This window comes from Pleurodeles waltl, chromosome 2_2 (assembly GCF_031143425.1).
Source record: "Pleurodeles waltl isolate 20211129_DDA chromosome 2_2, aPleWal1.hap1.20221129, whole genome shotgun sequence".
In the NCBI taxonomy this organism is placed as follows: domain Eukaryota; kingdom Metazoa; phylum Chordata; class Amphibia; order Caudata; family Salamandridae; genus Pleurodeles; species Pleurodeles waltl.
The window spans coordinates 1,102,325,503-1,102,347,500 of NC_090439.1; the positions used below are offsets into that span (position 1 = coordinate 1,102,325,503).

The 21,998-nt window shown below is 42.7% G+C and overlaps 1 protein-coding gene across 3 annotated transcripts in view; it reads left to right on the forward strand.

Annotated features, from left to right (window-relative positions):
* Positions 1–1,653: 1,653 nt before the first annotated feature.
* The window catches only part of RHPN1 (rhophilin Rho GTPase binding protein 1), a 208,822-nt gene continuing 188,477 nt past the window's right edge, over positions 1,654–21,998 (forward strand). For 2 of the 3 annotated variants that reach the window (XM_069220878.1, XM_069220877.1), the window contains exon 1: positions 1,668–1,826. In XM_069220878.1, the coding sequence (XP_069076979.1) occupies positions 1,758–1,826 (69 nt within the window). In that variant the 5' untranslated portion in view covers positions 1,668–1,757. Of the gene's footprint in view, positions 1,827–21,998 lie in introns of all 3 variants that reach the window. The other variant, XM_069220879.1, reaches the window with a different exon arrangement.

A 21,998-nucleotide genomic window follows, 5' to 3' on the forward strand; every position in this document is an offset into this window, starting at 1 on the left:
ATTAGGGTCTCTCAATCCGTCCCACTAATTGTTAATTGGTCCGTCTATCGGAAGTTATGACTCTAACCTATAGTTTTTGTTTACCAAATCTCTAATTTTGCATATACCTCCCGTCCCATGAAACGGATTGATTCTTCTTGCTATGAGATCATCATCCGGCTCTTCAGGTAACAAAATTGTTGCATACAAGTCTTTAGTCAGTGCCTCTATTGTTCCAGTCCTGGGAAAGGACATTTAGCCTACACTACGCATAATTGTATCAAATTGTCTTCATCATCTCCTGTCCGTTGGTACATTGCAGAATGTTCCAGCTAAGCCGTCTGAACTCTGAACAGTTAAAGGTTTCTCCTTCCAGTTACTAGTCCTCACAACGTTTTCCGAAGTCTCCACGTTATGAGCAAGCAAGACCCAGCGAAACCAGGCCTTTAGTCTGGCTAATTTAAGAATATGAATTGACATAAAACATAGGTTATACATTCAGGTATGATAAATTAATACGTTTTGTTATTCTTTTTTCATTATTTTGCATCTTTTAATACACATGGTGACTATTCTCCGAGGGCACATTTTCGATTATACACATTATTTTCTAGTATTAATTTTTCTATGCGTTTTTCTCATTATTAAACACACATTAATCATTAGCAATTTCCTTAATTAACGTATCTGCTCCATCAATTCCCCTCTAAACCCTCTCCCCTTACCCAACAACCATTCCCTCCAGAAAATAAGAGAATTTCAGGGTATCTAACAAACACTTTGTCTGCATTCTTAATTTCCAGTCCCAGGGGGAGACAGATTAGCAGAGGATTTGGCCTACGGGCCAGAGCTGCCAATTTTGGTTTGAGTGTTGGTGTCGGCTCAACATCTGGTGATTCTAGGGAAATCACTTAATTACTCTGTGCTTACAAAAACATGATTGTGGCCTTGTGTAATAACTGGTGCTCATGTAAAGTGTTCAATACCTTCTGGTCCAGTTGATGCTATACAGAACTGCAACTATATAGCGTCCAGTTGACGCTCTATGGCACTGCAAGAACTGCAAAAAAAAGATAAGGGGCACACCTACCAATCCCGAGCAACACACACCTGCCACTCCAGTGCCAGATGCATGGATGTGGCAATTCATACCGTCCAATGCTTGTTTTCCTTTTTAAAACGAACTTGGTAACTTTAGCGAGGATAACTCACTCCATTGCTGGCAAAGGGCAGCCATGTTTGAATGGTGAGATTGACACTCATACCTATAAGCCTGAATGAAATATAAATGTAAAGTTTATTGCTCAAGAATCTTTATTTGGGCGGAAACGTGTAAAAATGTATATGATGTACACATTAAGTTAACAAACAGAATATTATAAACTTTTTGGTATCTGTGCCAAATTATGAATACTACATAGATATTTTCAAAACAACTTTGCAGAAAAGTCATTTCATAACTTTTTCAGGTAGTTTTGAAGAAAATTAATAGATTGTCTCGTTCCCGACATGGCCGCTCAATATTCGTCGGTTTTCTGCGTCAGGCTATCAGTTTTCACTCCTGTCTTCTCATGTGTGCCCTGGAACAGAGCCTGGTTGGCTGAGAGGACGCTGTGGGCGTGACACTCAAGCTCGGATTTCCCTCCTGTCCTCACTCTGGCTGCCCATTGGCTGCTCCCTATGAAGGCTGCTTCTGGGAGGAGCCAAGGAGCGTCCTGGGGTCCCCAGGCCACAGAGTGTTTTGGGCGAGAGGGGCAGATGGGACCAAAGCTGTGAGGATGGTGGAGGTGCTGGGAGAGGCCGACCCATTCCTGCAGCACCCGGACCATGGGGGGAGCCTCAGGAAGGTAGGTGGCAACATTTTCGCTCCTGCAGAAGTATAACTGACGCGCCGTCACTTTTGTGAGAACCTGCAGTTTCACTTTGCTGCTGTTTTTAGTGACCCTGCAATGCTGCTTAGGGACCCCATTCCGCTGCACCTGCAGCCCCTGTCACCGTGCGGCGCTCTTCTGCACCAATTGGCCTCATTCTGCTGCACTTTTGGTTGGAAACATCGATCATAGCTCAGCAAGTTAAACAACCTGTTGCACCAACTATTCTCATTGTGCCCTTTAATGAGCGTGTTGTGCCCGTGTGCACAACGACTCCATGTATGCTTTAAGGAGAGTCCTCTACCGCACCTCTCAGCCGGTTGCACTAGTGACTTAGAACATTCTTCAGAGTATGCACCTCCCGTGCTGCGGACCATCAGCTTCCAGCCTCCTGCCATCGCATGCCTCTGCATCCGCCTCCATCAAAGAACTTAGCTTTCCCTACAGGAGTGCTGCTGCCTGGCTCCTCATTCAACAGTCCTTCTGCTGCCTTGTCCCATTTTTTTGCTTTTTCCATCCGCATTTCGGTGAAACCTGATTTTTTCTGAACATGCACCTTCACTTTGCACCTTTCATTAAGCTGCGCCTCACGTTTGCGGGCAGCTCTAAGTCTGCTGTTCCTTAACCGATTATTGTACTGTCTGCGGCTCTCATTTCTTATTTTGCATTTCTTATGCTGGTGACTTCCTCGTTCAGTGGCACCTGCAACACCTCTTCTGCTGCACGTCTCATACTGCTGCACGTACTGCATCTCTTTTTATGCGGTATCCCTGAGTGTCCTACAACACCTCTTCTTCTGCACCTCTCATACTGCTGTGCTTACTGCATCTCTTATTATGCGGCATCCCTGAATGTCCCACAACACCTCTTCTGGTGCACGTCTCATTCTGCTGCACTTACTGCATCTCTTTTAATGCGGTATCCCCGAGTGTCCTACAACACCTCTTCTTCTGCACCTCTCATACTGCTGCGCTTACTGCATCTCTTATGCGGCATCCCTGAATGTCCCACAACACCTCTTCTGCTGCACGTCTCATTCTGCTGCACTTACTGCATCTCTTTTAATGCGGTATCCCCGAGTGTCCTACAACACCTCTTCTTCTGCACCTCTCATACTGCTGCGCTTACTGCATCTCTTATGCGGCATCCCTGAGTGTCCTACAGCACCTCTTCTTCTGCACCTCTCATACTGCTGCGCTTACTGCATCTCTTATTATGCACCATCCCTGAGTGTCCTACAACACCTCTTCTTCTGCACCTCTCATACTGCTGCGCTTACTGCATCTCTTATTATGCGCCATCCCCGAGTGTCCTACAACACCTCTTCTTCTGCACCTCTCATACTGCTGCGCTTACTGCATCTCTTACTATGCGCCATCCCTGAGTGTCCAACACATCTTCTTCTGCACCTCTCATACTGCTGCGCTTACTGCATCTCTTACTATGCGCCATCCCTGAGTGTCCTACTACACCTCTTCTTCTGCACCTCTCATACTGCTGCGCTTACTGCATCTCTTATGCGCCATCCCTGAGTGTCCTACAACACCTCTTCTTTACCTCTCATTCTGCTGTGCTTACTGCATCTCTTATTATGCTGCATTCGTGACCCACAGCACCTCTTCTGTACCTCGCATTCTGCTGCACTTACTGCATCTTTTATTATGTTACATCCGTGACTGTCCCACAACACCTCTTCTGCTGCACCTCTCGTACTGCTGCACTTACTGCATCTTTTATCATGCTGCATCACTGAGTGTCCCACAACACCTCTTCTTGTACACCTCGCATTCTGCTGCACTCACTGCATCTCTTATTATTCTGCACCTGTGACTATTCCACAACACCTCTTCTGCACCTCTCATTCTGCTGCACTTACTGCATCTCTTATTATGCTGCGACCCTGACTGTCCCACAGCATCTCTTCTGTACCTCTCATTCTGCTGCACTTACTGCATCTTTTATTATACTGCATCCCTGAGTGTCCTACAACACCTCTTCTTTACCTCTCATTCTGCTGCGCTTATCGCATCTTTTATTATGCTGCATCCGTGACTGTCCCACAACACCTCTTCTGCTGCATCTCTCGTACTTCTGCACTTACTGCATCTTTTATCATGCTGCATCACTGAGTGTCCCACAATACCTCTTCTTGTGCACCTCGCATTCTGCTGCACTTACTGCATCTTTTATTATACTGCATCCGAGTGTCCTACAACATCTCTTCTTTACCTCTCATTCTGATGCGCTTACTGCATCTTTTTTTATGCTGCATCCGTGACTGTCCCACAATACCTCTTCTGCTGCACCTCTCGTACTTCTGCACTTACTGCACCTTTTATCTTGCTGGATCCCCGACTATTACACCTCTTGTACTGTACCTCTCAGTCTGCTGCACTTACTGCATCTTTTATTATTCTGCACCTGTGACTGTCCCACAGCATCTCTTCTTGTGCACCTCAAATTCTGCTGCGCTTACTGCATCTCTTATTATGCTGCATCCATGACTCCCACAGCACCTCTTCTTGTGCAGCTCGCTTTCTGCTGCACTTACTGCATCTCTTATTATGCTGCATCCGTCACTGTCCCACAGCACCTCTTCTTGTGCAGCTCGCTTTCTGCTGCACTTACTGCATCTTTTATCATGCTGCACCCATGACTATTCCACAACCTCTTCTTCTGTACCTCTCATTCTGCTGCACTTACTGCATTTCTTATTATGCTGAACCCATGACTGTCCCACAACACCTCTTCTTTACCTCTTACTCTGCTGTGCTTACTGCATCTTTTATTATGCTGCATCCGTGACTGCCCCACAACACCTCTTCTGCTGCACCTCTCGTACTGCTGCACTTACTGCATCTTTTATCATGCTGCATCACTGAGTGTCCCACAACACCTCTTCTTGTGCACCTCGCATTCTGCTGCACTTACTGCATCTTTTATCTTGCTGGATCCCCGACTATTACACCTGTTGTACTGCACCTCTCATTCTGCTGCACTTACTGCATCTTTTATTATGCTGAACCTGTGACTGTCCCACAACACCTCTTCTTTTGCACCTTTTATTCTGCTGTGCTTACTGCAGCTCTGATTATGCTGCACCTGTGACTGCCACACAAAACCTGTTCTTCTGTCCCTCTCATTCTGCTGCATCCACATCTCATTATGCTGCACCCAGACCAATGTACTGCACCTCGCATTCTGCTGCACTTACTGCATCCCTGGCAAGTGTTAAGTTACATGGCATCTTGCATATTACTGTAGTAGGCAATTGTTTAGCATTGGCAGCCCCATAAAAATCATGTAGGTAGAAAATTTGCTCCGCAAGAACTCTTGTTAAGCCTTTTTACATCGTGAAAATAATTTTAGACCCTTTTAAGAGACGCTGCAGGTTATTTTGCCTACTGTAATGTCGTATATTTATCTGTGTGTTTGAATTATTTTTGGATTATAGTTTAGCTGCTTTAGCTGTTAGCCAGGCTCTTGTAAGTAAAACAAAAAAAAACTTTAAAAATACATACATTCAGAGGGCTGATTTAGGTCAGTCCTCTTCAGCTATTCTGTTTCAGTGTGATTCACATTGTCAGCATGTAGCATGGGCCAGTAGTTTAGCCCCTCCAGCCATTGGCTCTTGGGCCCCGTGAGTGACTGGCATTTCGCCTGAAAATATGTGCGCATCTGCTAGTGCTGATGGGACAGTTCTTAAATTAAGCTTAGATTGAGCTTTTTTTAAAATGTTAATTTTTTTAACTTGTATTAATTTGCTTTTTTAAACTCTCCGCAGTTTGTCAGACATTACTACCCAACCAATAGTAGCTGCTCAGCTAAGCTGCAGTGTGCTGCATTCCTTGCGGTCACTGCTTCTAAATGGCCCTGAGGCAGCCATTTTGTAATTCTATTGGCCATAATGCATCATTGTTTTACCATTCCAAGATGGCTAAGTCACTCATAAATTTCGAACTTTAAAACAATTATACAGTGTGCCCAATACCATTCCGTGGCGGCTGTCCACTGCTCTCTTTCTTTTGATATTGCAAACATTTTTTTATGTATCTACTTTAATTCTTATATTTTATGTGAAGTTTCTCCTTAATGCCTAGATTCACCAGTGACGAGTCACTTTCAGTTATTTTAAGTCAGATCTAGGTGCACTGGTAATCTTCTTTAGGGCCTATGGATAAAGAAACGTTTTTAGCGATCTGTGTCTCTGCGTTCGTATTATTGTGTTTCGAGGCATGATTCCCTTTGTGACAAGGCATGCATGGCAGCCAGGAAGCATAGATGCGTTCAAACCTGCCACCCTTCATTTGGTGATGCGGGGAAAGGTTGTGCTGATCCTTTGTTTTCGCATTTGCGCCTCATCACAACAAATGCCCTGCCATAAAAAATTAAAAGATTCACTGAATCCATCTCCCACTCATGGTTTATTCATGCTTCGATAGATTGCCTAATAGATTAGTAATCTTAGCACTAAATTGTAGCAGAAAACACACCAGACAATGGAGCGCATTGTTTACTGCACACCTCTCCTCCTGTTTTTTGCTTTTTTTTTTTCTTACCACCAGTGTGGTTTTTGAGGAAAAACAGGAGTGTTACACGTGTGGATAAAACAATTGCCGTCCCAGTAGAAATAAATGTGGCCCTGTAATTCATTTTTTTTTTAAAACAACTGTACGAATAAACTTTAATTTATTAGTCGAACGGAAACAGATACCTTTTTATTACCACAGTATATTGTGACTGATGTGAAAAAAGCTATTGTCTCATAGAATGTCGACAGTGACTTGAGGAAAACTATCTAGCTAGAACTCACAAAGCCTGTGTGATTATCTCGATGCATAAGTTGTTCTTTAATAGTCAACATTCTGTTAGTGAAAGGTAAACTAAGCATGAAGGATCATTCTAACTCGAAAAAGTCACCTTGTAAAGGATAACTTAACCAATCTCACTTGCACTTACAAACCCTTTGTTTTATTGTAGCAGCTATTGTTTACCCAGTTTCTACAGTGTTAACTGCATAATTGTCTTCCTATTTCTACAGACAGGCAAATCCAGTAAGTCACTTACTGGTTTCAATACATTTTCCCTGTTTGGGAAAAATCATATTTTTCAAGAAAGATGAAGCCGAAAGAAAAATGGAGTGTAAGAACCCTAACATTTCCACCTTCTGGTGCAGAGAAACTGTCCCAAAATAAATGTGTAATATAAAAAAATGTTTAACGTGTAATATGGTTCTGTTTTGTCCTTTTGAGGTCTTGGTCTGCTTCACACATTTTAGTTCAGGGGGCTGAATAACCTTTCCTAATCTTTAGGAAAACAAAATCTAAAAAAAATCTTGAAGTTATATTTTTTAAAAAATATTTGTAATTTTAACACTGTGCACTCCATTTCGAATGTAATGTATTTTGTCACAGACTTGATTACAATGACCCTTATTACATTAGACTGCCCACTGTTCACAGTATGCACAAGGACACCCTACATGTTTACATGAACTAGTGAGTTAGAGCCTTTACTTCCCACACACGTGGTCGTGGATTGACAGGAGTGGATCTGTAAGTGTACAAATCATGTGCGTTTCGTGCTGTGCTGCTAGTTGAAGGTGTCAGGGGAGCCACGGGGTTGCCTACACTGCTGCCCCTGTCTGTGTGTCAGGAATGGATTCCTCCCCACCCCCGTTGCCAGAATTTGTTCTATGTGAGGTGCTCTGCCCTATGCTGCTCTGTGGCAGAGAAGAGTGAACGCTGCTGCCCCTAAATTACCTGTTCTGTGCAACGCATTGAAGCTCGAGAACCCCTTTCTCACTGTCCAAAAGCCAGGCCCCTCTCACTCTGCCAGTGTGTTTGTACAGTAGTCTGGACATATCTCCGCGAGCTGCCGGACGCCTAGCACTGAAGGGAAGGGTGGTTAAACTGCGGTTTATTGGGAGAGCAGGCACAGGCCTCTTCTCAGCTCATCGCTCAGCTAATGGACAAGGCCAGATCTACATTCTAGAATGGCATCATCGCATGACTACACGTCTAACAACAGTGCATGTAAGAATACATACCAACACCACAAGCACTTGGTAAAGAAAAATGTAACGTGCACCCTCCTTTTCCCTCAGGACTTTATCTGAGGGTCTTGGAGCAGTTCTCATTCCTTTATTTCACATTCGATTCATAGCTCACAGGCACTACACGCTATTGTAACACTCATGGATTTGTGTGTTTACAGCACGACCTGTGGCTCATTTCGTGTTGCATATTTTGCTCTCGGATTGGTTATCGTATTTTTTTGTTGCACGGTGTAGTGGCTTGTCTTGACTCCATGCCTTGCTGGAAATAATTCCTCAAGTCTTTCAAATTAGGAGACACCTGTTTGGCAGGCACCACTAAAAGCGTTGTGAGTATTCTGACCTCCCTCTTGCGCTTTTTCAGCATGTGTATTCCACCATCCACCCGTCCGAGATCTTTATCTCGGAACATCGAGAAAATGGCAGCATGTGGCTGCTACCAAAACTACACAAGATGTACGTTGAAAGTGAAAATCTTCCCTCTAAACTTTTTCTTGATGAAATGTTGAGTCCCTTGTGTGCACCTGATTAGGTCTTACCAACAGAAATCTGTATCTGTACGTGGCTGAAAGATTACTGTGTTCAAGACCAATTCTGGCAGTGGGCTTTTGGTCAGCCAATTGATTATCACTGGTTAGCTTTGCTTGCTTGTTGTTCATTGACTTACCTTCCTCTTATTGTTTGTCCCTCCCATGGAGCACAGTGTTACAGTGTGAGCTGCCATGTTGTTCAGTGTTTGTTGTCGTGGTGTCCAGTATTCTGATTAGTTCCTGAAATTCTGAGATCAGCTGTGGTGGCAGTTACTCTAGAGCAGGCAAGGAAACCTCACGTATGTAGCTGGTTGTGAATAAACTTGATTCATCTGAGGCAGTTGCATGGAGTTTACTTCAATTTGGCAAACAGTGCCTGTTCTGCTGGAGGACCAGCTACAGTGAAGTCAAATTCAATGTTTTTGTTGTTTGGATGGAGAGAAGGCAAGTTGACAGGCATGCTGGCATGTCGCGCCATGTTATGCTTGAAAAACAGCTGTTATACTGTGGCAAGCCGTAACTATTGATATCAATACCATTTCCAGAGGACCTGAATTTTGCAGTGTTCACCAATTTCTTTTTTTTAAGTCCGACCCAACCAGGGCTGGACTGGCCTTACAGGGCTTCAGGCGTTTTCCTGGTGGGCTGGAAGGGTGGGGGCTGGTTTTGGAGCAATGGGGACCGGTTTTGCAGCAGTGCTGCACACACAGCCCCCAAAACAGAAGCAAGCCTGTGCTCGCACACCCCTTATGAGGTCTTAAAACTGTGTGTGGTACCTTTTGCATGCACAGTTTTAAGACCTCACTGTCCGTGCAAACCTCCTCCTCCCCCCCCCTCCCTCCCCCCTCCCTTTCCTGGGGGGATACTCGGATAAAGTTGCCAGGGCTGCTTTGGGTTCCCAGTCTGGCTGTGGATCCAACGGTGACAGCGTGCACCTCACCCAGCAATAAGCATTGCTGTCCGCTCGAGCCAGTGGCTCTTTGATCACAGCATGTGCAGGCCCGCAACAAGAGAGTTGTTACAGGTGTGGAAGTGTGTTGCACTCTGCTGATTACAAGGGGTGTTTTGCACGTGACATGAATTGTCTCTAATGTGGCAAGAAGGGACTTTCAGCAGATATGAGGAAAAGTCAGGTAGCATGTGTAGAGGAGGAAGACGAGGTACCAGAAAGAGTGCTTTGTGTTGAAGGAAAGGAGGGTGCAAAGGTGAATAGACTAATAGGTGAATTCATAGTGAATAGTAAGCCAATTGAATTAGTGGTGGAACCAGGATCAGTGAATACCATTGTTCCAAAAATAGTATTGGACACAATGTGGCCAGTTATGACATTACAGCCCAGTGACATACCATGTGAAGGATATGGGGGAGGAAATATACATATCGTACATTTTGTGGAATTCGGTTTTGGGGTTAAAGGAAGAAGGGCTGAAGGAAAAATGGAAGTATCCCAGGATTGTCCAGCTGTACTAAGTTGGGTTCAGCAATATGATCTAGATATTGTTTTGGATCCCAGGAGTTGGCAGGCTTTTGTTTTTCAGAATGAGGAGGGTTTGGAAGTCATTTTGGAAGTACGTACAAGAAATAAAACTCAAGGAGGTTGCCAAACTAGTTGGGCATGTTGTGCAGAATATTCCGATAGCAGTTCACAGTGAAGTGAAGAAGATGTTGGATGACATGCAAAAGGAGTATCAGAGTGGCTTTCTCCGGTAGTGATTCCAAAGACACAGATAGTTGTTAAGGTTTTGTGTGGAATTGAGTTCACTAAACCAGTGCATTGTGATGGTTAGTTTTCCCCTTCCAAGCATAACCATATTTCTCAATAATTCTAGGTACTTCACCAGACTCGATTTGAAATCTGTGTACCATCAGATTAAGTTACATCTCAAATCAAAGAATTTTCCAGGTTCCATCACAGTGGAGGGCATGTTTGTTTACTGGGCTCCCTTTCAAACTGGCATTAGCCTCAAGTGTTTTCCAACGCATGATAAGTAGGTTATTTGGAGCAGTGGCCAATATAAGTTTCTTCCAAGATGATATACTAATTCTTGGTGGGGCTCTGGTTAAAGTGCTGGAAGTGCTGAGAGAAACAGGTTTGACACCTCGAAAGGAAAATTATCAGTTCCAGTTAAATTTCCACCTAGATCTCTAAGTCTAGCAGAACACAATTACACAGTGATTGAGAGAGAAGCCTAAGCAGTGGTGTGACGCTTTGAATATTTCCACACATATTTGTGGGGAGTGCATTTTACATAGCGGACAGATCACAAACCATTGTAGAGGGTGTTGCAGACTGGGGGTACTAACAAAGTCTCAGTCAGATTAGCACGGTTTGCATCAAGATTGCAAGAGTATCAGTATAAGGTGAAGTATGTTGGTGGCTGGACGAACGTGTAAGCCAATTGCTTGTCAAGATTACCATTAAATGTAGATAAGGGTAGGGAAAGAGCAAGTGACCATGTGTGTGGTAGCAAGTGTGGAAGATGCTTTGGAACAAGAGTATGAGTCTGTCATTCGAGTAATGGAAAGCAGCTGCACTGAATGAAGAAGTTTTAAAGGAGCTTGTGAGGAATATTCAGGAAGGATGGAACTGGAAGGTGACGAGTTTTTTTTGCGCAGTTATATGAAGGTACAAGAAGAATTGAGTAGGGGGTGAGAGATATTCTGTCTATGAGAGATGAAAGATACCTACCACCGGAGGGGTTAAGATGGAAGTTGATGTTGGCACACATGAGCCATTTGGGACAATCTTACAAAGAAATGCTTGAAGAAGTAGTTTTGGTGGCCAGGGATAGACAGTGATATGGAGGAGTGGGTTAAAGGGTGTGTATTGATAGTAGGAAATGATTGAACATTGGGAGTGGAAGGCATGGGTTCTTTGAGTGAGGAGGGTGAGTGCATGGATGAAATTGTGTAGAGACTTCATAGGTCCTATTGATTATTGAGGTGAAGCTAAAAGATTTGTGGTGGTAATGGTGACATTTATGAGAAGCATAACTTCTGAGAGTGTTGTTAAAGCCTTGACGCTAATATTCATGGGAGAAGGGTTGACTGATAATGGTACTCAGCTCACGTCCGCCTTCATGCAGAATTTCTTAGAAGAACATGGTGTTAGACATGTGCTACTTAATTATATAATTCCCCAAGGCAATGTCGTGGTGGAACGAGTAAATCGCATGGGCAGAGGTAGATACAGATGGCTGTGAATGGTTGGAAGGAAGTAAGGAGTACTGTATATATAATGGTGTGTGTAGAATACCACAGAAAACGGGGCTACGGATGAAACAACTTTTGTGAGGAAGAGAAGCAAAATCGAAGCTTTTGCATCAGTGGATGCAGGAGTGTGAAGTGATAAGATTTCTGTTTGAGTGGAGGAAGTATTGAGGAGGGACGTGAAAGTCAAATTGGAAAGGATGAGAGATGAAATCAAAAATTTTGAGATCCAGTGGAAGTGTAAAAAGTTGTTGTGTGGCATGTTGTGCTAAAGAATGGGCATAGATGAGGGAGGCACTGATTAGTAAAAGGAATTATGTAGTGAGGAATAGCTAACTGGACCCCTGGTCTTAGCCCTGCTCCCTCCCGCTGGTTACCAGGCATGTTGTCAGGCACCATTCAACCCTGAATTTTTGAAACAGCAACATACACTAGAAAGGTTGGTGTTTCAGGTGAGCCCAATTCACTCCTTACAGCTCCCGCAGCCAGAGTTAAAATGACTAGAAACGTTTGGGAAGCAGGTTTTCCTCCGTCAGCCTAGCCATCTGATCTCTCAGTGCAAGCTGTATGCTGGGACAGGGTTGGTGAGATATTGCCAGCAGTTCCCTGAGGATGTCTGGGTCAACCTGGCTCAAACCATCCTGGTGTAATACAGTATATGTGAGGGCAGTACACCACTGTCTGCTTGGGAAGAGAAGTTGCCACTAGCGTGGTGCTTTGGCGTCAAGCTTGGATGAGATTTATGGGCTTCTCAGGTAACTTGCAGGCTTGTTTCATGGATTGCCATTTAATGGATTTCACCTCTTTGTCCAGAAGACCACTCAGCATTAAAATGCTTCAAGGGAAACAGGGCCACGGTGCGTTCATTTGGCCTTTCTGCCATTGTGAAACAGTTACTGTCAACAGCTTTTGAGGTTACTCCAGAGGGTCGGCATACCAGTAGTGCCAAAACCCATTGCCTCTTCAACAAGCGCCCTAGTACTTTCGGGGTCAGGCGGGTATCAAGCAGACAAAATCCAGGCTGTCAGGGGCAGCAAACTTACCAGCTCCTCACCACCCAGGAATCCACCAGCAAGCTGCTTTAGTTTGCCCTTAGATGCACTTACCAGCTCTGCAAATGAGAATCGGATTATAACTTCAAGGGTGGTAAAATATAACTTCTGACAGGTGGATCCTTCAGATCGGCTACTGAGGCTATGCCCTGCCATTACTTTTCAAGCAGCTGCATCTTCCACTCACATCAGAACATCTTTCAGAGGGACACCTGTCCACCTTGCTCCAAAAAGTGCGGGTTCTGTTGGCCAAAGGATCTATAGTGAGGGCCCTATGAATACTCTCACTATTTCCGCATGTTGGCCTTTGGATTTTTGGGGATTCTAGTTTTCCCATACCTAGGCAAGTGGTCTTTGAAGGTAGGCTTGCTAAAGTCAGTCGCAGAAAACCTCTAGATGACCGTGAAACTCCTGACATCATTAGGATTCACTTTCAACATGCTGAAGTTACGCCCCATTCCTTCTCAGAAACTTTCCTTTAATTGGAGCCATTCCGGATATGGTTGCAGTGTCAGGCCTTGCCTCCGGCACAATTATTCCATGACTTTCGGCCTATTATCCCAATGTTTCAGTCTTGGTGAGAGCATCTTGGAGGCATGTTAACTATGCCAAGTGGCATATCTGGTCTCTGTAGTGGAACCTGAAGTCTCAGTGAGCCCGGCACCAGGGGAACCTGTCAGAACCCATCCTGGTTTGAGAAGAGACTGCATAAGGCATGTTTTGTGTCTCAGGCGCAATTGAACTGACAGCATAACCCTTCCCTGCTTCACGCAGAACTGACAGTGATGATGGATGCCACAGTGCTGGGACTTAGAGGTCACCTGAGAGAGGTGGAGATCACTAGCCTCTTGTCTCTGGCTGAGACCTGTCTCCACATCAGGCTGTTGGAGTTCCAGGACATTCACCTGGTGTTGAAAGCCTTCCTTCCATCCATCAAAAGGAGGCTAGTTAAGGTTCTCACAGGCAATCCTACCACCATGTGACACTGCAACAAGCAGGGTGCGGGTCCTCTGCAAAGAGGAACGTCATCTCTGGAGTCGTACTTCCACAAAGTCTGTTTACGCTTGGCAGTGGTACAAGTTTGTAGCCTGACGTGGCACTGCAGTACTAACCCATTACAGGCCAAACTGTTGGGTTTTTTTGTTTGTGTTATCTCTGGCCCAGCAGAGAGTGGGCACCTTTTAAAGCTTATTTGTTGGCCTTTTTGTTTTGTCAGACCAGCCTTCCTAACAGAAGGCTCTCACAGGTTTCACACTCAAGTTTCCTCCCAAACCTTTCGTGATGGCAAACTGGGATCTCCGATTGATCCTCACTTTTCCTCATGTTCACTCCTGTCGAACAGCTGTCCACTACATCTCCTTACTCTGAAGGTTGTGCTCCTGGTCACTTTAACTTCGGCTTGTCACATGACTGCACTCCAAACTCTCTCTATTCAGGCGCCTTACACCACCTTCTTTCCAGATAAAGTGGTGTTCAGGACCAGGGAGGACTTGAAGACGAAGGTCGTGACTGCTTTTCATATCAGGTGAACCATCACACCTCGCAGCGCTGTTTGCTCTGTCACACACCTTGAAGGAGGAGGGGAGACTGAAACGGTTGAACCCAGAAGAACCATGAGCTTCTACTTCCATCACATCAAAGACCACTGGTTGGAAGATCAGCTTTTTGTGAGATTCTCTAGGGCAAAGACTGGCAAAGTAGTGCAGAAAAGTACTATGCTAAAATAAATAGTCCTCATTAAATAAATACACCTATTTATAGTGATGCATTGATAACCCCCACATAAATCTAATGAGTATCAGTAGCCCCCTTTATTGTCAATATTTTCAGTTCATCACTTTTCCATATTTTTAGATACATCAAGTATATAAAACACACTTTCCACTGTCCATCTCTCATCAAATACGTATTTCTAAGTACTCTTTTCTCATAGCCACTTCAACTTCTTCATGTTATAGGTTATTAATCCGTAGTTTCGGCCATTAAACTTACAGACTTTCATCTGGATAAACAGTATGTTTGGCTATGTATATTTGTCCTTTCAACACATATCTATGTATCTAGAAGATATAAAGATAATTATGTCAGTTTTACTCATTTAGCTACACATATATTCTCTTCTCATTTCATGCAACCTTAGTTTTAGTGTGGCTCTCTTTTTCCATCAAACAGACCTCTCATTTGCTTGTTTCACTTGAGTCCATCAAGTAAAACATATCTTTATATGTTGAGCAATAATCTTATGTCATGTGTCACAAATCCAGATAATGTATTTAATATTTCATTTAAATACATTTGAATTACAATAAACATTTAGGTCAGTAAACAGACTGCTAAAACATTTCAGGTTGCTTAAAAAAATAAATTACTTTCAAAATGAACCTACTCCTGGGATCACATTATTCATTTTATACAACAAAGTACATACTAAATCAGTTCCAAGTCTATTCCTCTTGCATTCTTGCAACACGCACCACTGCTCTTCATCTTAACCATTTATCTTCTACTTGCACTTCGTTTTCTGGCATTCATTCCTAAAAGCAATCTTTCCCACCCAAAGTTTCTCTCTTTATTTATTATTAGAAGGTAGTACATCTGTTCGCTTATTCTTGGGGTATCTCAATTTCCTTCTAGGGTTATCCACCTTACCTTTCATTTTTCTATTCCCCTTCTATATTTTCGCCTTTTATTTAACCGTATTTCAAAGAGTAGAGAATAGTTGGGCAGCCCTTGCTGTTGTTTGTCACATTCGTTTTCAAAACAATTTTAAATTATAGTCCCATTGTAGAGATGACATCTGCACTTACAGCATTTTTTAATGCACCTTAGCTTTCGTTTGTTTCCCCCCTTGAACGCATTTCTCTTTTAGTGGCAGTCTAGAGGGAATGAGGGCCACCTCACGTCGCAGCCTACGGTGTCTGCTTTATTTGGAGCCCCTGTTTAAGGTTTCTAAATCTGGACAAAAAGAGAAAATGATTTTATCCCCTTGAGTAGAAGGAGTCTACATTCGTACCTGTCTATTTTACTGAATCTCACTCACATTAAATTCGAATTACCCTTCTATGAGCAACATGTTTCCTCTAGCTGTAAAAGTGAATAATCCATTTGTGATCATTAGGTCAAGGTAGTCACTATGTTATAAGGCTTGTCATCAGAGTATGAACTTTCACATGCACTTCTAAAACTATACGTCGAATTCTCCAATATATATATATATATATATATATATATATTGATTTCTGGAATAGGTAATAGTTTATTTGTTGTTTATAATTGTATCCAACAATTCATGGTTATTAGCCCATTTAAAATATCTATTATGAGATCTTGTGTTCCTCAGTTTAAAGCCAGCCTAGATCTTTACGACATAACAAATGGTATCCAGTATATTTCTTCATTTAATCCCAATTCATGAGATCCTGTTTGGAAAATATATTTTTATTCCTTACAGAACAATCTATCTGCTCAATCATATTTCCTAGTGTGTGTACCTATTTTTTCCACCAGCAGTCATGTTATGTCATCTTATGTGTATTTTATTTCCATAAAGAAAGGTGTCACTTGCCTGTCCTGTCTAATGGTAGATCTGTGTTCTGTAATTCTAGTCCTGATTTCTCTAGTGTTCATACCTCTACAGTCCTCCTCGCATGGGCAAACAAATTGCATATATTAGTTAGGTCTGCAGTATGTTAAATCAGTTGTCTTTTCACCTTTTGTATTTGCAATTCACCTTTTGTATCTGGAATTATTTGGCTCTCCTGCAAATCTACACATGCTGAATGAGCCACACCTACTGTTACCTTTAATGTGTGGGAGGCCCCACATCCCTGTGATAGTCAGTTGTTGGGGTTGGTGGCTACAGTAGCTCTGTAACAGTTGATCTTTAATAGATGTTCCTGCCTTGTGTGCAAAACGGGGCTTGGGTATATACTTTGTATTTCTCAAATTTAAGATCACCCAGTTCTTATTTATCAAATTGTGAATATTGTTACTTACTTCATTATATTGGTGTACAGTTACAATTCTAGCAACCTTAATATCTATTTTCTCTTTGATCTTTATAAGATTTAGCCCTTTTATAAGCTGCTATTATCGTCCTCAGGGAATTCCACCTTATTATCAATTTCAGTTTCAAATGAATCACGTTTTCATATATTCTGTAGTGGAGCAATTTCTACGTAGTTGCATAAATTGTCTAAGGGTCAGTGTATAGAACCTTGACACACACCAGGAATCTCAGTCAAAAATTCATTTTTCCCAGGACCTGATGGAGGAACTCCCATCTCAGGCAGTTGAAATATTTTTCAAATCCTAATCAACTGATATCAGACCACTAGCACAGGCGGATTCCTGTAAGAAAATAATCTGTACTTTCTTGAGGCAGTGATGTGTTCTATGTCTCGGCTTGAAGCAGTTTTGGTCTAGATGAACCAGAAAGGTAATGATCTCAGTCAATTTGCTGCTAGAACCTTTGCCAAAATCTTGGCCTCTGTGTTGATAACTAACACTAGGCAGTCAATGCACAGAAGTCAGGAGATGTCGGCTATTTCTTTAATTAAAACTTATTTTTCCCTCATTTTTGCAAACGCATAAGATCTGAGACCAATTCTGAGGCGCTGCTAGCAGTCTGTCAAAAAACATCAGTATCTCACACAATAAAACCACCCCATCTTCTGTTATGTTATTTTTCTCCCAGAATTTGGAAAGAAAGGCAGCATGCTGTTAATACTTCTAAATCTTGCAGTCAGAGAAGCTGAATTTGAGCTACACAGACATGCACACTGTTAAGTACTTTGTGGGAGATCATTGTTACGATATGACACTTCGAGGACTCTGGCATCACTGGCAAGCTGAGTCGTCATCACACAACCTTAAAGTACACACATCTGAGGCACATAGAAATGTGAGTGCATTTCAGTTGTACATACGCCCAGAGACCGGATAAAACCTAGACTGAAGTATAGTTAGGAAGCAGGCTATTAGAGGGTAGAGCAGAAAGGATGGTAGAAACAGTCAGACCGACTGCCGAGGACAAGGGAGTGAAGTGCTTGATTGGACGGACACAGTACCTGTGCATCGATGGCCTCCATCTTGAGCCAGATCAATCCATTGTGGGACTTACTCATTCCACCCTGGAGACAGAATTATACGCAGGATTAATAGCAGATGAGGCTGTACTGCATAGATTAGAATGGATGACTGAGTAACCTGTCACCGGAGCCGATAGAGAATACTGAGGAAGCCAGTCTGGGGGATTAATTGGCCTAGACCCGCTGGTACAGGGTTAGCCATGATTTCCTGTAGTGGAATAGTTTACATTACAAAGGAGCTCACATGAAATGCAGACTTTAAAGGCACTGTGTTGCATGTAGGGGCTTGAAAGACACGGCACACTACAGTACCAGGTAGTAGGTTGAGAGAACAGCAAAACACAAGCACAGTTAAAAGCAACTTTGGTGGTAATCTAAGTCCTATTACTTACTCCAAAGTAGCACCAAATAGCTATTTTGTACAACAGAAATTAGACAGAAGATATAACATTGAGTAGACATAAATTAAGTGTAATCTCAGAGACAACTGGTTCCCTTCGAATTGTTGGAGTGAGATTTGAAATGGCCCTCAGAAGTTACCGATTCTGGTGTGTACACTCACAGGATCAAAGTGTGTTCATTTTTGCAAAACCTGTCATGAGATGCAGGCCTTTGTGGATTTTAGGATAGAGCTCAAGCAGTATCTTTACCATTGTAAATTGTGACTTCTGGGATGGAGACCCCACTGAATCACTACTGGAACCAGTGACCCCGTCTGAGCAATATCTATGATTTGAACCTCAAGAAAAAATACCGTATTACAGAAAGACGTATAGATTGGAAAGACATACAAATTATGAATTATTTTACTTAGGTTGCAAATAACATGTACAAAAATGTACTTTTAATGGGAAGGTTGGAGCTATTCAAAATGTTGTTTTATTTCTGAAATCTGAAGCAACATGCTCAAATCAAGCACATCACTTTTTTGTTGTTGTTGCTCCTAATGGTAGCTTCTTTGGCGGCACATATCAGTACTTCAAATGCCATTGTCCATAGTAGATTCTATTTACTGTATTTAGCTGCTGTCACATAGCCCACTAAGGATACCAACTTCATTTTAAGACATCAGTTTGAAATTCCTTCACATTTTCAGAGTATAATATTTTTATTTTTAGTTTACAATTTACATTTTTATGTTTATATATATATATATATTTTAATGATGATCTGAGATTTAATTTTGTGAATCACTGTGGACTACTGGCGTGTGGACTCCAGGTTAAGAACTGCTGGTCTAATCAAGATCAGGTCTGCCTCCTTGTCAGATAAGTGGCTATTGCACAGATATTAAACTATTTATGATTAGTCGTAGGCAGATTTAAATCGTATTACATCTAACTCCGATTCCTGCATATATTATCAAGAACTCACATATTATCTTGGTTGAGCCCATCCCAAAATGATCATTATTGGGAAGAAAACTGGGCCGGATAATGTGGCATGCCACAAACCATGGGTGAGAGTTGTTTTATTTTCCAAGAGGGGTTGGGACATACACCTTATCCAACCAAAGAACTGGTTGTTTTAGGCTTGCTATACATTTTGTGTGCTCTTACACACTCCATCATCTGGGTTGCACAGCTGCCTATCAGTAAACATTAGTAGCTGCCAGGCATTCAATGCAAATAATCTGTAGAGAACCATCTGTTCGCTTAGTCTTGCTTGAGGAAATACTACCCGGGACCTTCTCCCAAGCTAGAATTCACTGACACTGCTAGAATTTGGTCAGCTTAGCCTGATTCGGCCATTGTCTTCTGTGGTATACAGCATATGTTGACATAGTTTCAAACATAAAACACCATCTCTCTTCGTATCGGATGTTTTATTCTTACAGATTAGTCTTACCATTCTCTCACCATTTTATCATGAAATGTTACCAACCTTCATAGTCTTCAGGGGCATCTCACAATTTACATGTTTTAGGAATAATATATTCTGTTAGGAATGACTGAAGACAGCGTGCTCAATGAGGCAAAACAAATGAAGTTGAGTGGAAAAGAGAATATGTAGACAAATTCAGTGACGACATCTAGTGACGCAGTAAAATTCTGTAGTTTTTCCCATGTTTTGGTCCGCTCCTCCCCATCATATTTACTTATGTGCCTTTATCCTCCTTTAGTAGATCAACATTGTCATGAGGAGAGCTGCAGAATCTGTAGTTGTAACAACTATCCTTCCTGTGCATGGGTACTTTGAACAGAGGGTCTCCTTCCTGTCAGTGGCCAGCAGTGTGGGCAGAACTGCAGTTGCTCATGTAGTCTGCCAGCTGTCTCTCTGCCCTGTGGAGAGGTGACCCAGAAAGGATGGTGCTACTATAGAAGGTTTTTGTTTTACAACCCTTAGTGTTAACCCATGTGTTGAGTAAATACAGATGAAAAGTTTCAGTAAGTTGTAGTTTATTGACATGAACACAGGAGCTACATAGAGCGCTCCCAAAAGATCAGCTTCCAAATGCCACAAGCTTAACCGTCCTGGTGTAAACATTCTAACTGTAGAGCAGTAAACAGAGTTACGCAGAGGTCCCATGGCCTATAAAAAATAACCTGTTCAGTATATAAAAGTTAACTTAGATACACAACACGTTCCCCTCCCAAATCATTCAACAAAACATATAGTGGAATAAACCAGAAATGAAAAAAATGCATCAAAATAATCCTTAACCACACTCTTCATTATCACACACATAGTCTTGCAACTATCTGCGAGCTTTCCTTACTCTGTCTTTTGCCCTACATGTTTACCCTCAATTTCATTGCACCACTCATCGCTTCTACAGCAGTGTCTTTCACAATTCCTACCTGGTAAAACAGTGTCTTTCAACATTCCTACATGGTAAATAAAAACCCTCAGTCATCAGAAATGGTATTTACACCCTGCTATGCCGGCACCAGAAACCAATGGGCATCTACTCCAATTGACCCATAGATAGTCAACTATAATATTTTCATCCCGATAGCTTTTTTAGTTTGTGCATGATGAGAATACTCTTGTTCGGTATTATCACTCAGTACATCATCAAAACAATGTTCATTAACAACAGCTTTGCCTTCATATCCTCCTCAAATACACAGTTTCTTTTTGCCTTTTTCGTCATCTAGAGAAACAGCAGTGGCTATTCTTTTAAAATTTCACACTTTAACATTTCAAAGATAGATAGAATTTTTGTAACACCTCAGCTACTGTACCATATTCCATTAACTGACCAGGTCTATATATAAAACCTAATGTTCTTAGTATGTTTGGCTGTAGGTACACATACTCTGCATACTCCTGCCACGCAGTGTTGGGCTTGGATGATTTAAACTTGTTTGTCTTTGATCAAGTCTTTGAAGTCATAAGGTCTTGGTGACTTCCACTGGTCTTGGATGCGCATGGCCACAGACTGATTGTTTTTCTCGACTATCACGTTAAGGCATGATTGAGCATGATGCCAATCTTGACGAGTTTGATGGTTCTCGTCATGGCGTAGTTTCCATTCTCTTCCCACTTGCCGCAAGAAGACTTCTTCCGCTGCCGATTCCATTCCCCCGGTCTGTTTTTTTTTTCCTTCTCTTTTTTCAGCTGTTTCATGACCTTTGGTCTACTGTGTGTTCTGACCTATCCTTCTGATAATGAAGACGTATCCTGGGTAATGGAACAATACCTTTCAAGGGATGAACCGAGTATCACTTTAAATACCCCTGGGTCATTTTATACATTGACTGCATTCTTTCCCTCTCGCCAGAACATGAGACCCTCTGCCATGGTTCCTTGGAGTTCCGCTGTACGAAAAGACTATGCCAGCACCGAGACAGACGTTGGGCTCACAGCAGCATTCGCACAATCCTCCTCAGAAACACCAGACATCTTTGGTGAGGCAGGTCCCCTCTGTGCCAAAGAGGAGAAGACTCACTTGTTGAGTCCCCTAACCTTCCAGCACACCTCCCCAGCCCCATGTTAATCAACTCTGACATCCCGGAGTCAGGTGAGGAGGTGCTCGTAGAGGAAGACCAAGCACCCATGGATGTTCCCTCCAGCCAGCTCTGCTCAGTCTTGAGGACCATACCCCCCATGAGTACAGTTGACACCCAAAAACTGCTGTATTCCGAAGCTGATCACTTCCCCTTTGGCAGACTGGCTTTGGGCCCTGTGCTGAAGATGCTGCCACCCGTGGGTGCGCCACCTCCTCCGAGCACTGGTTGACTCACAGCTGGATGTTTGGAGCTGAA